At 47.7% G+C, this 15,980-nt stretch overlaps 1 protein-coding gene across 21 annotated transcripts in view; it reads right to left on the reverse strand.

Moving 5' to 3' along the window:
• DNM1 (dynamin 1) overlaps positions 1 to 15,980 on the reverse strand; it is a 64,448-nt gene that overhangs the window by 15,582 nt on the left and 32,886 nt on the right. For 19 of the 21 annotated variants that reach the window (XR_008971769.1, XR_008971768.1, XR_008971770.1 and 16 more), the window contains exons 11-15: positions 12,101 to 12,187; positions 11,823 to 11,893; positions 11,335 to 11,386; positions 10,102 to 10,113; positions 8,741 to 8,854 (exon numbers count right to left, since the gene is read on the reverse strand). Coding sequence is in view for 12 of the 21 variants with exons in the window: in XM_057405936.1 (XP_057261919.1) it covers positions 8,741 to 8,854; positions 10,102 to 10,113; positions 11,335 to 11,386; positions 11,823 to 11,893; positions 12,101 to 12,187 (336 nt within the window). In the remaining 9 variants the exon portion in view is untranslated. The remainder of the gene's footprint in view (positions 1 to 8,740; positions 8,855 to 10,101; positions 10,114 to 11,334; positions 11,387 to 11,822; positions 11,894 to 12,100; positions 12,188 to 15,980) is intronic. The other 2 variants (XM_057405938.1, XM_057405937.1) reach the window with 1 other exon arrangement.

Here is a 15,980-nt window from a genome sequence, read left to right on the forward strand (position 1 = left end):
AGGTTCTGTAAGCCACACACAGCTTCCAGCTTTCTGTTACTTTGGATTATTATTATGCTGGTGTAGACTGAACTAGTGACCTAGAAGGGAAGTACACCAACTGCTAAGTCCCTGTGCAAGTCAGACCATCCCTGCCACAGCCTCCCTTGCCTCAATGTCCCTGCATCCACCCCAGTGTCTCTGGGTTAGTACAAGAAATCACTGATGTAAAATCATTTTTCTCAGGCGGCTTTAATATTAGAACCATATTATTCCATGGAAATCTAGCAATGCAGTCATTCTTCAGGGGAAAATAAAGGCAGCAAAAGGTAAGGGAATCCCATGTCCCAGATATGGAAATACATGCTCTTTGCCAGAGTTTCAACTTTCACCCTTTCCAAGCTCTTGCATAAATGCTGCCACGTGATCAAGACAACATCATCTCTGCATGCTGATCTTCCCATACACCAGAGGGAAGATGCATGCATTTGTCTGCCAGCATAAAATACCACAGTCAAAAGGATGACACTGGCTCAAGGCAAGAACCCCCCAGCTCACACGTGCTGCAGGGCAATGCACACTGACAAAAGCCCCTGGGGCTCTCCATCACCCCACACCTCCCCCTAACCAGTCCCCCACTTCAGTCTTTCCAGCTTCTCAGTTTTCAACCCAGCCTGTTTTATATCAACATTCTGACTTCATTTCCTGAATGTAGAGACAGGAAAGTGTGGAATGAGCTGCCAAGGGCTGAGCCTCTCAAAACTTTGGCTGAGCCCTCTGCCCATATGTTAGCAATCTGGCAGTATGTGCTATGGCTGAACAGCATCCTGGCCAAGAGGGGAAAAGGGCTTCTCTCTCTCTAGCTTTCCAGACTTGGAGGAGGGGAGAGAAGGAAGAGCCAGCACATATCGAAATGGGAAAGTGGTTTGTGAAATACTATATTAAAAGCCCGCAGTCTGATCCCAAGAGGCTTACATTCCTTGTAAGGCATCTCCCTTCATCTGTAAGAAGGAGGAAAAAACCACCTCTCTCAGCAGCAGAGTAGGTGTTGTATAAAATGTGCATGCTGGCTGTGAGTTAATCTGTAGAGCCATGAGGCCAAGGAGAGGTAGTGAAGTGGCAGAAGCATTTAGATTGGTTGTAATAAACAGAACATGGATGCTCAGTGTTAGGGAATGAAGCAGGCACAGGGCTATTTACCCATAATCAGGGCTGCTGTTCCCAATGGGAGCCACACTGCTTGCATGGAGAACTGCAGAAAGAGATGACTGCAAGCTACTTGCACAGGCAGGATAAGTGCCAGAGGATTACTCCCCCGCCTCCAGCACAGTGCAGATACAGCCAGATGGCTCTGTACTTTGCATCTACCATAGAAAGAAAATACACATGGCCAAGGAGGAGACCAGGATCCACCAGCCATTCCAACTGTGGGGCAAGAAACACAATAGCTGGAGAAAAAACATAAAGAGGGATGCTGCAGTTGCAGCCTGATGTTGCAATATCCATATTGTGGCCACACATCTCCTGATGGTGGCTAAATTCTGAGACTGGTTTTGGTCAGAGACAGCAATGGTCTGCACTATCATCTCAATTATATGTTGTTATCTTATAGGTAACAACCTACAGAAGGTTCCCAAAATCCAGCAGGCAGCAAGCCAGCCTGACTGAAAGCATCTCCTCCATTCCTTGGGCTGCCTCAACTGCAAGTTACGTTTTCCTCCTCTTGGATATATGTAAAGTGAAGCTGACAGATGCATGTGTGGGCTCCCCTAAGGCTGGAAATTGGCACTGGCAATACAAGAAAGTAATTGGCAGAATTATTAGGTCTCAGTTTGCTTTTGGAGCACAAATAAACTAATTCAAGGTTTCCCTGTAGCTGTTATGACAAACAAATTTCGCACAGAGACAAGGCTCTGTGGATATGGGAGAAAGAGCATTGCCATTGTTTCAACTGGTGGCCATGTGTAATGAGGAGAAATTCATCCTGTTTGAACCTCTTAATCTCCTTTCATTCTTGTAAGACAAAGCACTTCTTGTAAACAAACCTGCCCCAGAGATGAAGGGAGGTTCAGCCAGACTGTTTGTATTAAACACATGCACAGCACTTCGGGAACTGCTGTAATCAAACTCCACTCACATGGAAACACATTAACATCATAACGGATGATAACACACTGCACGAATGCATGTACAGTACAAGAGTATTGGGAAGAAGCCTCTGAAAACTGGAGTATTTGAAAGCAGTACTGAAGGTATTTGAGCATTTGAAGTTGAACCACCCCGCATTACTGACCACTTTCTGCCTGTCTTTGCAAAGCAAATGCACATCAGAAGAGCTTTACTTCTAAGCTGTGATTCTTCCAGGAAGCCCAAGTCATCCCCAAACACACATGCACCTTGAGGCCAGCTTTCTAAACCACAGCCCACCTGCATCACTTTTACCCTCGGAGCACAGTTTACCAAGCACACTGATCACTGCTCCAAGCAGCTGCAATGGCTTGTTTACATCGGAAAGCTGCACCGGTTTAACTTCAACAATGCACCCTAAGATTTTAAGCTGATTTACTTCAAAAGCTCTGTAGACACTAGGCCTGGCCTCATGTGATTAATCACAGCCAGCACTGTTGGCTTAGTAAGCACAGCGATGGTAATCAACTCACCTGCATAAAGCAAAGACTATTTACATCAGCTGAAACAGCCATGCGGCTCAATCTGCACATGAAGTGCAACCCCAGGAAGCCATGAGAAGGCATATGAGAAACCAAGGCAGAAACTGAGCCGCTTCAGAGAGGCTACAGTGCCCAAAACCCCACTGCTATGACCTCTGTAAGGTCACAGCAATGCTCACCAGCCTTTGCAAAGGACAAACAGGCACTTCTCCCGACACCAGCCCCTGTGCCAGGGATGAACCTCCCTTGAGTAGATGACTTGCTTTGATGAGGTGAAGTACAACATGCATGCAAAGTGTTGCACGCCGCTGGGGAAAGGAGAGGGTTGGTTACCCTTCCCCAGTGCATGGTTAGAGCCACAGTGGGAGCTTTGGGCATTCATATCCTCGGCCACAAATCCTAGCTGCCCACCAGGATGCCCACAGGAGAAGGGGATCCTGGAAGGGAAGCACGCAGCATACATAAAGCCCTCTTTATCCCTGCAGCGCTAAGGCAGAGAGGGAGCAAACCGCACGGGCTGAGGCTAACATCTGGAATCGTTACATGGGAGCCAAGCGCCACAGAAAGCGACAGCATTCCTCAAGTTTCCATGCGGGGTAGGGAACCTTCCTTTCCCCCCGCGCAACCCCATCCGTCAGCCCGCTCACTTCCTGCCAACCTCCGGCCTTCCCAGCAGCCAGCAAGCTCCTCCCTCGAGTCTAGTTAGCTTTCCACTGCCACGTCAATTGAGGCAGAAGGACAGAAGGGGAGCAAGAAGGGAGGGAGCAAAAACCAGAGGAAAGGAGGGAGGGAAGCTCAGCAATGCCAGATATAGTGGAGGGGGGGAGGGAGAGAAAAAGAGGGGATGCGGATTTGCTCCTGCAAGTAGCTGGAGGTGAGCTGCAAGGGCAATGGGCCAACGTGGGTCAAAGGACCCTTTTGGGAAGCAAAGGTTGGTCCTGTTTGAGCTTTGCTCCGGACATCAGGACAGAATGGGGCAGAAGGAGGTGAGGGTGCATGGGGCCTGGGAATCCTCCCACACAGCTCCATAGGGAAGAAGAGGAGTTGAATGAAGCAACAAGTTCTGCACACCTGGGTGACAGCCAAAACTTAACAGCATTTCCTCCTCAAACAACAGGAATTGACTTTTCTTGTTCCTCTCTTTCTATATAGGTGCAGCATATCCCCAGGTACCAGCCTGACACCAGCACTGGAAGAGGAAGGAGCTTGGCAGCTTGCTCCAAAGTGGAAACCTGCAGAGAACACCATTTCTTCTTCCCAGCTGCCAGAAGTGGATGCTTTTTCAGTGACGACTTGGACTTTCTTTTACCCCATCTCTGCCCCCCAAACCCCATCCCAAAAGCATGGATGGGGAAAAGGACTAATGGAGCTGCTGATAGCCGGAGAGCAGATTGCAGAGGCTCCACTCCGTCTGCCCAGTGTTCAGACTACCTGTTCAGGACTACGAGATTGTACAGTAGTCTGCACATTGGTTAGGCTGTGCTGGGATACACCTCACACTGCCAGTGCTGCACGGGGACGGCATCACCTGCACGGCAGAGGGACATGCTTGGAGAGGGTGGGGTGCGGGCATAGCTGCATGCAAAGTCCACTCATCCCTCAGCCTGGGAGGATATAACCCTTTGGAGCAATGCTTGATCATCACTTTTACCTGCCTGTCCAACCAGCCTGCTCACAACCCTCCCCTTCCTCCCTCCATCTCTCTTTCATCCCCTTATTTCTTTCAGTTCCATGCACTTGTCCCAGGTAGCTGTGTTGAGAGTGGCTTGTGCTTCACATGCTGAACTTTGCCATAGAACGCAGAGACAGACGCATGGGAGGCACAACCACGCTGTGCTTTGCTACCTGAGAAGGCAGGATCAAGAACAGAGAGGTGATTGGAAAATGGGGATTTCACATCTTAAAAGAAAGCTGGTCATTAATAGAAAGAAGGATTTCAATCCACAAAGGATTGAAAGATGAAGGTTTGGATGCTCTGGAAGTTGTGTTTGCTTTGGTGTTTGTCTGGAAAAGAAAGAAGAGAAACAGTGAAAGAGTAAGTGAGGAATGATTGAGATATTATCCATGAGAAAATATGCACTTATGAAAATAGGGAGTGAATGAATGAAGGAGCTCCACAGAGGATGTAAAGAGAAGGAACACATTCCAGAGAGCACCTAAGAGTAGTGTGAAAGAAGGGCAGGAAGAGCTTTGGAGCAGACCTGCTCCTACAAAGCCCTGGCTGCAGCCAGACCCATCAGCAAGTTTCTGATCATTTGTGAGCATCAGAGCAAAGAAAAGGATTTCTGCCAGCCGAGATGGGCCTCAAGGACACAGACTGCTGGGGGGGGGAGTGGGGTGTGTGTATGTGTGCAGTGGGGAAACAATCTCAGTATTGATCAATGTATTTTTAAACTAGAATGGGGTACAGCACATGGACAGGTACAGAATAAGCAGCTATTTGGTGACTGTCAATAAGGTCACATCTTTCCCAGGACAGAATACCTTTGTGCTTCAAGCAAAAGAGAAGGCGTGAAGACCAAGAAATCAAAGAGCTCAAGCACAGTTGTTGCAGCAGGAATCAACATGATGTATAAAGAAGCATCCCACACGCACCTGAAAGTATCTAAACCACTGTGCCCAGCCCTCCTGCACACACCCAGAGGATTCAAACCCTCCAACACTGCATGCAACACATACTTTTACACAAGCAAATAAGGCCATATTCTTCTCATGTCACCTGTTCTTACGAGTCCCAGCCTTCTAGTACATGATTTACCTGAGTAAGGACAGAAGGTCCCATCTGTATTGTACATTCACACAAACTCCCAAAGGAGCCAGCAGGTATATCCATCTACCCAGCTGGGCAAACACTCCAGCACAGTCACTCCAACAGATACAGTCACCCTTGCAGAGCAGACGACGCAGGGGTCCCCTCCAGCAGGTAGTAAGCTTTACTAATAGGAACCGCTGAGCACAGTGCTCACTGCATCTTGCCTACAAGGTCCTCAGCAGCAGCAGCAGCTCTAGCCCAGCTCACAGACCCTCTTTTCCAGCAGGCAGGAAAGCCCTGCAGAGAAGTGGGCACTGTGCATTTCGTAAGGAATTCAGGCAGAAGGACTATTCAAATCAGCTTCTTGTACTGTGTCCACTATGGAGCTTGCTGAGCAGCTATCCTGTGTGCTGTGCTGCTGCTCCAGCCCTGGGGACACTGTGGCCTCTCTGAGCAAAGGAAATCTCACTCTATATTGCCAACAGCCAGAGCAGGCTCCTCCCCATCTCTCCTTCCCACTGCTGGCTGCAGCATGATCCCACAGGGTTCAGGAGGTGCAGGTACCTCAGGAGGGTCTCCAGGTCTTGGGAGGCCAGCTTTCTGTGGGGCCGCTCTCCATGGGGCCAGCATTTGACTCATTGGAAGGAGACAGGAAGACAAACAGAGCCCAGGAGCACACACACATGCTCTTGGCAGCGAGGCTGAGTGGGGAGCCAACTTTCCACCCCCGCCTGGTCTGCTCTTTCCTTCCCCTCCCATTCTCCCCAGCACACTCCTTCAGGCCCCTCCAGAGCATCCACAGCCACATATCCCTGCTAGCATGTAATGCTGGGCCCTTTAAGACATTTTGAGTTTCAGTTCCTTTCTTCAGAGGCAGAAGAAAAACAAGCCAGCCCTGCGGAAAGAGTGGTATTTCACTAATGGGGTCCAGATGTCTTCATTCCACAGGCTCTGGGTCCTGGCTTGCAAAACAGGGCAGGGAGAGGCTGTGCCCCCAATCCCCTCACAGAGGTGCTAGCCTAGCCTTCACCCACCACACACCTTCTCACCCTGCTTCTTTCCCCATCGTCACCCACAGCTCTGCCATCAGCATCTCCATCCACACCAGATGGATTCACCTCCCTCTTCATTCCCGCTGGAAAGCTGCCATAGCACAGGGGAACTGGGACAAGAGAGCCCACAGAAGTGCAGGGTGGAGCAGACAAAGCCTCCCCCCCTTGCTCCCAGAGCTTAAGTGAAGAAAGATCATGGTGTACAGCCTTTAAAAACCACACAAGAATGTCTCAGGAGCTGTAGAGGACATGGGTCCTCCTGAACTGCTGGAGAAGGAAAGCTCTAGGACAGACATGCCAAGGTAACTCTGAAAGGGGACCATGCACTGCATACAGCTCTTTGGAATGGAGCTGACTCTGTGCAGGACTGAGGTTTGGGATGGGAATCACCATGCTCAAAAGCTCTCCAAGCTGCCCTTCAAACGCACCAACTTTTGGCCTAAAACAACTGCGGAGCCCAGGTGAAAGTTGCTTCCTTTCTCCCTCACAACAGTCAGTGATCAAGGAGTTGAATGTGGGGAGGAAGCAAGTAAAAACATGCTTCCCTTTCCCCCCTGCTCCCACTCCACTGAAGACAAAGACTCCTTTCTCAGAGGCGGCTTAGACCTCATCAGCACTGGTCCTCTGGTGTTTAAGGGACTGAGGCTGGCAGGGAACTGTTTTCATTAGGCAGCTCTACCTCTGCTATGCTGAAAGGAAACAGTGCAGACCTCCAGTTGCTACTGACCCCCAAGGCTGCCCTCCCTCAGGAGGGAAGGCAGGTCTAATCCCCATCCCAAGCAACTGGAATCTATCAACAGTTTATACATCCCCACTGCAGCCCTCCCTCCCTCCCACTCCCCAGGGAAGGACAGGGAGTTCTGATCATGTCTGTAATGCAGATGTGGCAGCTGGCTTTGATTAAACTACTTGATGTTTATAACCAGTCGACCTGCATATGCAAACCTAAAGGAAAGGAAAGCCTCCCCAAGCAGATCTGAATGAAAGGGCAAGGGTCTTACAGCAGAGACACACTGATTTAGTGGAAGACATTTCAGTGCCTGGTTCTTTAATTAGGAAATCACTGCCTGCTCATCCATAGCAGCACAGCAGCAGTCTCCATGCAGAAAGTGATATTTAGAGGCTGATTCATCACTGGGTTTGTCATCGTTTCCACCTGCTGAGAATGAGACAGGCCCACTGATAGGAACTAGACAAGAAGCTAGGATTAGCTGCAGCTCCCAGGCACATTAATGTGCGCCTCAGAACACCTGAGGGACACAAACCACAATAAGAGGCAGAGCAGTTTCTTCATTTGCAATCAAAAACCCCCATCAATTCAGAACGCATGACAAAAATCATACCAGGTATTTTTAATCCCTCAAGCACATTGAGTAGGACTAACCCCTTCGATCGTGTTCTTACCAAAACCATCCAGCTATTCTTTCTCTCTTCAAAGTCATTAGAAAAGACAATTATCTACCTTTGTCTGGCACAGGAAGCAGCACACTGTTGACAATGATAACTTCTGTTGGGACAACTCTGTCTGCTTAAATAATCTCCCACTAGAGCACAAAAACCCCACAACACATTGTAGAGTTGCTTGAAACCCCTGAATATTAGGGATTCTGGCATGTTCCCATCAGTGATATTCCACACATCTCTGTACTTTACATCAGCAGTATTCTAACCATTCACAACTTCGACAGTTTTACACGTAATGCATTAATGGCATGTTCAATATAGAAACATTAAAGAAAGACATTCCTGCTTTGCAGGTTTAACAACGGAATCCTGGAGAGGGCAAGTAATTACTCCAAGTCAGGAGAAGCCAGCATCTGAGCTGCAGCTTCAGGTCCATAGCTCCTGTTGCTATACTGAGAAAGGAGATGCTTTCTTTCTTGTGACTGAGAGAGATGCATGAAAACCTCTGCCACATTCCTTCAGGAAACTCATCACAGCTCTCCTCAAAATGCTGGCAAAGTCCAAATCTTGGAACTAACCCATCAAAGCCTTAATAGCAGCTGCCAGAGCAAGACAAATAAAGGTCAAATTCATTCCAAGTGTCTGTCAACCTTCTGCTGAGCCAGGACTTCAAGTACAGATGTTACTCCTTGTGCATCAAAAAAAGCCACATTCACATCAATTGAGAAATGCTCAGCAGTGCTGAGACCACAGAGCCTGCCCCAAGGACAGTTTCAGCTTGTGTCACAAGCTGCAGACAGTACTGAGGAGACACATCTGTAACACCCAGCAAACTGAAGGCCTTATGCTCATCAGATGTACAAGATTCAAGTTGTGCTACTCACCTCATCATCCTTGTACCAGGAGAGGTTCTCTGCTGTCAGGACAAACCAATACTCCTTGGAGCCACCCTTCATGATCCCAATGTTGTTGATGGTGAGCCAGCCCTTTCGGATGACCTAGAGGGGCAGAAGCAGTAAGCATTAACATGTGCCCTAAAAGCCTGGCTTTAGGTGACAGAGGAAAGATCAGAGGGTAACCCTACACACAGAGTAGTATGGAAAGACAAGGAACACCATGCTCTCTGCTGCTGCCAGAAGAGCCCCCCATTCAACTAGCCAGTGAAGGTCTTCACCTTAGAAGGGCCAGGAATAGTATAAAAAGGACGCAGGAAGGAGCCTGGCAGTGCTGTGCATTATACCCCCTGCCAAGAGGAAAGAGATGCAGGAAGAAGTGCATCAAGAGTGCCTCGGATACTGGCACAACCTACAAACACCAGATCACAGCAACACACCCAGAAAAGGCCATGCCTAGAGAAAAGCAGGATGCCAGCACACCTTTGGGCACACTGAGCGTGTGGAGTGCTTCACTCAACTCAGGGGTTGGGGCAAGAAGAAATGGGCAAGCAACCCAGAAAGAACTGAGTTTAGTAAAAGGAGACACTAAGTATAACAGAACAAAACGGTGCATCTGGAATTAGTACCCTGGACTTCTACCCAGGTATTGAAGTAGTCATTAATTTAGGGCAAAACAAGCTCCTTTTAGGTCTCGTGTGTAAAGAAGCCAGGTTTCCTCTCTAGGAAACTCTGGTTCACCAAGTGCTGGTTTAGAGCCTCACACCTGCAGTAATCAAATGCAAGTATGCATCAGCTTAAATGCATTAGTTTTCTTATGTACTGCTGCACTGTTAACACCCAAAAGCATCTGGATGCATTGTGTGTGTACCTTGTTGTATGGATGTGCTAGGTGAAAACAACCTGGCTTTGAAATAAAACATACAACTGCACTGCATAGTAGCAAGTTGCACCGTGTGAGCAGCCTACCACAGAGGTACACAGTCCTTTTAATTGTCAATTTATCCTATAAAGGTAAACTTAGGGGCATTGGATCTTCATCTCATGCCTACTGTTAAGCTCGAGGCAGTCCTATTCTCTCTACGGACAGGAGGGGGCAGTGAAACAGAACCACACATCCATGGATTTCTGCTTTTTATCTCCACCCACTCACAAGATGTACCAGCAGTTCTGAGTTCTTCCTCAACGTACGACCTTCCAACCTCATTTCTGCTTCACCTGTGTCTAGTGCCAGCTGCCCTCCTCTCCCCATTCAGCAGCAGAGGGAATAATTTGCTTATGCACTGTTCTTGCCTTCCCAGATGCAACATTAATGTTCATTAGCACACCCTGCTGAGTGGCCTTCTACTCACCAGGATCTCATCCTGCAAAGGGGAACCATAGCAACAGCAGCAGAGCAGAGAGCAGGAGAGGAGCAAAGAGAGGAGAGATTGTTACTAGGAAAGCTGGAGCAGGAGGAGAGGCTCAAAAATAAAATAAACTGGAAGCTGGTACCAAATTTTTTACCCCAGATGTTAACAAAAGCAACCCCCATCCCAAAATAAAGTCTGCTAATGGGAAAGCCAAAGCGCTTTACAGGTACATCCAGAGTTTGCCCTTTGCACTCTTTTACACTCAGCTCTTCTGTCAGTTGTACTGCAGAGGATGGGGTTCCTTACAGCTGCTCCAAGATCCCATGGGGTGGATGGTTGGCCAAGCCCAAGCTGCTCCCCTGCTGGCCCACCAACAGTACCAAAACCATCTGCATGTTTATGTGCAGGGAAAGGTGGTCAAACGTTATAAAGAGGATGGACATCAGGAGTGAATATCTTTAAAAGGACTGAACAAAAGCATTTGCTTCCATTCTCCATAAAGCTGCTCATAAGACTGTGTTTCTACAAGATCTTCTAGCCTAGACAGCCTTGCCATGCCCCCAGCAAATCTGGGAGAAAGTATCATTAGTCCCTTTTCAATTGTCTTCAGTTGAGTTTCCTAATTCCTTACAGTTCCAGAGGGAATAAGGGAACTCCTCCCCTCCGCTGCTGTCTTCTCCCATGGGTGTGTTCTCATACATACCCCATGCAACCATGGCTATAATCACCCTTTGTCTCCCCGTACAGAGATTTAAGTACTTCCAGTGAAGTTCTCCAGAACAGAGTCCATAAACTCTCTTGAAATCCCTTTCTAGAAAGTAGGTACCACTGGTGGGAAAGACAACTAGAACAGACAATTCTGTACTGCAACAGTTCACACCTAGTGTTCTGTACCCCTCACTTCAAAAGAGGTGTGAGCACAGCTAGTGAAGGGGCTAAACTAACAGGGATTTACACAACATCAATAGGGATTTCTACCAGAAAAAGCAAGACCAGAGCTTGATGATCAAGCATCGTTTCTCTCTACAATACTTGCCCTCCATTGGTGCTACATGCTCAGTTCTTCCTGACTGCAGTGAGTCTAAACCAGTATTTTCTGGGTATAAATGGAGTTTGATGAATAAAAACAACTTGGAGCACTGCTGCATCCAGCCCAGCACTTGTCTACCTGGTAGCTTCCAGGTAGCAAACATGCCCTTCTTGCAGCAGTGAAGGAGATGGAACTTGGCCTACCTGGTTGCCAGCTGCCTTCTTCTTGCTCATCTGGCTGCTCCTCTGCTGAGCACTGCAAACAACAGCAGAGTCATTCAAAACCCCCCAGGCTCTTGATCACCTGAATCCTGCTCCCATCAGACTGCTGCTACAGTGAGTTCATGCACCTCACCACTGGATTCCAAGCCTTGATAACCCAATCTATTTCCATCTGCTCTCTCAGCATGGTCAACTCATTACACCCCCACCTGAACCACACTTGGGTCACTAACCCTCCACAGCTTCTGCTTCTTCCTCCCTGACAACCATAATACTCTTAAATCCCTGTTCTCCTTCCCAGCCTTGTAATACAGAGCCACTGAAAACCAAGCAATACTGAGAGCTGAGCCATACTTTGGGACCACAGCATCCGCACCAGGGCTTTTGCAACCCATTTACTGGAGCAGCTATTAGGACAGAGCCTCACGAAACATACAGACAAGAGGAGGCAATAGGCTGTGGGTGCTTACTTGGCAAAGCCAATGAAGTCCTCATGGTTTGTGTTCATGTAAGCCAGCTCGATGTCTATTAGAAGCATGACCTGCCAAAGAGATGCACAGAGCAAGACAGACATCAGTGATTTGCACTGCTAATAGTCAGGGACAGAGCCCTGGGCATTGTTCACCTGATTGTCCTCTGCAGCCAGACACCACTTGGCTCAAGCCCCTCTAGCCTAGACTGGCCCTTCAAAGGTGTCCCCATTCCACACCCCCAACCTCCCCTCTTATACACACCCCTGATCCCCTACCTGATCTTTGGTCCTGCCTTCTCTCTCTCGGATGTGAGTCGTGACAATCCTCTCCATCTCCTCACGCAGATGAGGGTATTGGCTGAGCTGCAGGAGAGAGAAAACACGTGCACATGGGAAAGGGAGGTATGAAGTGGGGAGCAGCCCCCCACATACAGGCATGCATACATACACCTGCAATCAGGTATTGTCAAGGGAAGTTCTAGAAAGCTGGACTTGCAGAAAAGTTTTCCAAGTTCCTGGAGGTCTGCTGGGAGCAAAGTTCATTCCCCTCTTGGTTTGGGCTTCAGGAAAAAACCCTTTGCACTCTTGCAGCAACCTTCCTGCCTCACTGGAGGCCTGCGCCAAACTCACCACACTCTTCCTGGCATGACCTACTTGATAAACCCTAGATGTAAATGCCCATTGTAGCAGGCTAAGTAGGTGAATGGCCTGTTGCTATAACCTGTGAATACTACAGAAAGTCACCCTGAGAAATGAAGTGGATTTCAATCCACACTTGCTAAGGCTCTATGTGAAAGCATCTGGCCCTCTCCAACATCTGTAAGCAGAGACAGGATGTGACCAACTCAAGAGTACATGTCTTCAAGAAACACTGCTCTAGGCATCCAGCTGCTTCTACCTGCTCTCCGTGTGTGTTGGGGCAGGATTACATAGCTGAGGTCTGTACTCACATCACACCTATACCACAGTTTTTGCATGTTACTGAGGAGGAAATCCTCCTACTTCAAAGATGTTATGAGCTGTGATTCAGAAGAAGAATTACCTACAGAGATCATGCACAAGAGACACTGCCAGAATCAGCACCCTTAAAGCCCTCTGGGTTTCACACAGCACCTATCTACCTGCCTACATTCATAAGCCTCTAGTGATTTCAGTAGCAGTAACTGTATGCTTCTCAGGTCAGGCCCAGTATAGGCAAATGAGATTAATCCTCCAGACCCAGCCTGTTCTTCCTCACTTTTCCTATCCCCCACCAATCTCATTTCCCCCATTTTTTCCCTAATATTACCTCTAATTTAACTATAATGTCAAGCAGCATTTCCTAATATCAGTCTTTTATACCCCCTTAAGGGGAGTATATAAAGAAGTTTCATTTGCCTATAATCTATACTGCGTTTTGTTCCTTCAATTTACATGAGAGGAGCTGCTTAAATTGGTTTGGCTTTTTGTTCTGTACACGTAAGCAGTCAGAAGGTGTTAGAAGGAACTGGCTCAAAGCGTGCAGCATCGCTCCTGGAAGCCAGATCTGACATTAACTATCAATATTGCTAACATCTGATTACAGATAGTCTCAAACCCTCCCAGCACTTTTGCAGTCAAGTAATCGCAATAGCCTGGAACTGACACTGAGCCCTAGCTTTGACACTGCCTATTTTCAGATGTGTGGTTTGTTTTGGACACCAATGACCCTGCAGAGGCAGGAAAAAACAAATGGAATTGGTGTTCCCCACCACCACCTTGTCTTGAAAGCACAAACTGGGTGTTCTCCATGATCCTGACGGTTTAGGCAGCTGGTTGCTTCAGAGACACACAGGCAAAGCTTCCTGTTTCCTTTGGGGGTTGGCAAAGGATAGATGGGCAAGTTATGTCAAACAAAAACAGGAAGTTGGAAAACCTCTAAGCAAATCTCAGCTTCTTTGCTTCAAATTAAATAAAAAAGTCAAATAAAAGACACATCAAACCTTCCCCCTCCCGCCCCACTCCCAACCAGTACAAATGCCCACAAAGTGCAAACCAAGTTGGGGTTTACTCCAAACCCAGGTCCAAATCCAGCAACGTTCATGTGCAAAAAAATAAATCAATAGCATCAGTCCCCATGCAGGAGCTTGCAACCCCAAGCATGCAAAGGAGAAGCAAGGGTGGGCAAGGGAAGAGGACACAGGCAGCCACAGGATGTCACACCACCAGGGAACATGCAAGAGGGCACAGAGGGGCAGGGAGTTATCACCAGCAGAACAAACAGCACCCAGAAATGCCATGACTCTGAAAGACAGGAGAGCAGGCGACCCTTCAAGGGGTTAAGTCTGTCAGCCTGGGATCGTGTCCCAGCTCAACTGGGTTTTCAATCCTGTTTTAGCTGCATTTGCCCGTTTAATCAAACTACAAGCTTACAGCCCTCTTTGAAAACCAATTTGTCCCAATGTTCCTTAGTTCCCCCTCTTTGCAGATTCCAGGAGACCTTGCCAACACACCAAAGAGCAACCTTTAGCTGAAGGCTGCTGACTTGCAAGATCTTCCTGCACTTGTGAGATGCTGCAGTGCAGTCTGGCACAGAAGGTTCCTGCTTTTGGAAAAACACTAGCTAGAACATTATCCTCCTAAACGTAACGTCTTACATCTTACACCAGCTTTCTGCTGATTTTGGAGCTACTCTCCATTTAACCAACTGGAAGCAGCTCAGAATCAGCCCAGAGAACAGCTGGTAATGGCTACCTTCTCTTCAGGTCTCAACTTTGTCTAATAGTCAACTGCAAGTCTCTTTTCACACAGGAAAGCTGTTACTTCTGTAGACAACAGATGGGTTTGCCGCCCTCCATGTTCTTTATTGACAGTCTCATATTATTGCATCAATGCAGCTTTATCAGCTGCACATACAAAGATTTCCTCACCATCTGGGGTGAAATGAAATAATTGTGACACCACACAAACAACACACAATAGTTCAGGTCAGCAGCAAACCAAGGCTACAGGACTGTTAAGCTAATTCAAGAGGTGTTAGCCCAAGTGATCTTCCTTTCAAGAAGCCTTGCAGGGCTTCTAGTGAGTTTACAGGTTTGGTTTTGTCATCTGAAAGGCAGCATCAGTCCGCACCACAGGAAGCTGGGTATTACCTTACAATTAGCATCAGTCCTCATGTAGCCTTTTCCAGGTGTCTTCCCTAAATAGCACATGCTCTTATCCACATCAAGCAGGGCTATAACATGCAAGATAAATATTGCAAATTGACTTATGTTCCTGTGCTGGTACTACCTTATGCTATCAGACCCCATCTCAGGCTGGCTGCTATCCTAAAATGGTCTATGGCAGTTCCTTTCTACTCTTCCAGGGGGAGATACAGGCAAGATTAACCTTACTAATACATGTAGACATTTGACTTTAAGCACTAGTACTGTTCCAGTACTGTTGCTACATATTTCCATTCAGACAGTTATTTCACATCTCTAACATTTACCTCCCTGGCCTCTCTGCCTTTTATTACAGCTATTAGTCTCTTAGAGTGTTACTGCTACTATCACCTTCCTTGGTTGCATCACCTTGGAACATCCTCATGCGGTCCTCCACAATATCACAGGTTATAATCCACAGCGCAAGTGGGTATCCAGCCCTTCTAAAGACGTCATCCAACAGAGAAACCGGAATTCAACAGCCTTGGGGGTTTCATGAGCCTTCTCCCTCCCCACCCAGAGCAGACATCTCCAGCCAGATACAGCAAAAACTGTCAACGACCAAACCCATCAAATAAAGAGAAATGGCTTGGAAAGGAGTTACATCAGCCCTCACAATCTGGCAACAGCAGGAGTCAGCAAGAGACAGACATGCCCTGAGCTCTGCCCAGTCTAAGACGTCACCCCTTTAACAGCAGCAGTGGTGAGCTCTGTATTCCTACATACAACCAGACCTTATGAGCTCAGCTCTTGCCTTCACTCTGAACTCGTATCAATTCTTATCTTCCCTTCCTTCCCAGCTTAGGGGTATACATTGGTGAGTCTGGCTGCAACCCTGCAAGAAGAGAACTGTAATTATCAAGTCCTAAAATAACCCATGAAACAGCTCTTTCCAACTCAGCTTCCAGAACATACTCCTCTTGTGCCACAGATGTCCCTGGCTCCTCACTGGTGTGGTTAACACCAATTGCCACAACTGCCTTTTTTTCTTT

The sequence above is a fragment of the Pezoporus wallicus genome, unplaced genomic scaffold (assembly GCF_028554395.1).
Source record: "Pezoporus wallicus isolate ANWC-B61680 ecotype Strahan unplaced genomic scaffold, APGP_CSIRO_Pwel_v1 contig_4684, whole genome shotgun sequence".
NCBI classification, from domain to species: domain Eukaryota; kingdom Metazoa; phylum Chordata; class Aves; order Psittaciformes; family Psittacidae; genus Pezoporus; species Pezoporus wallicus.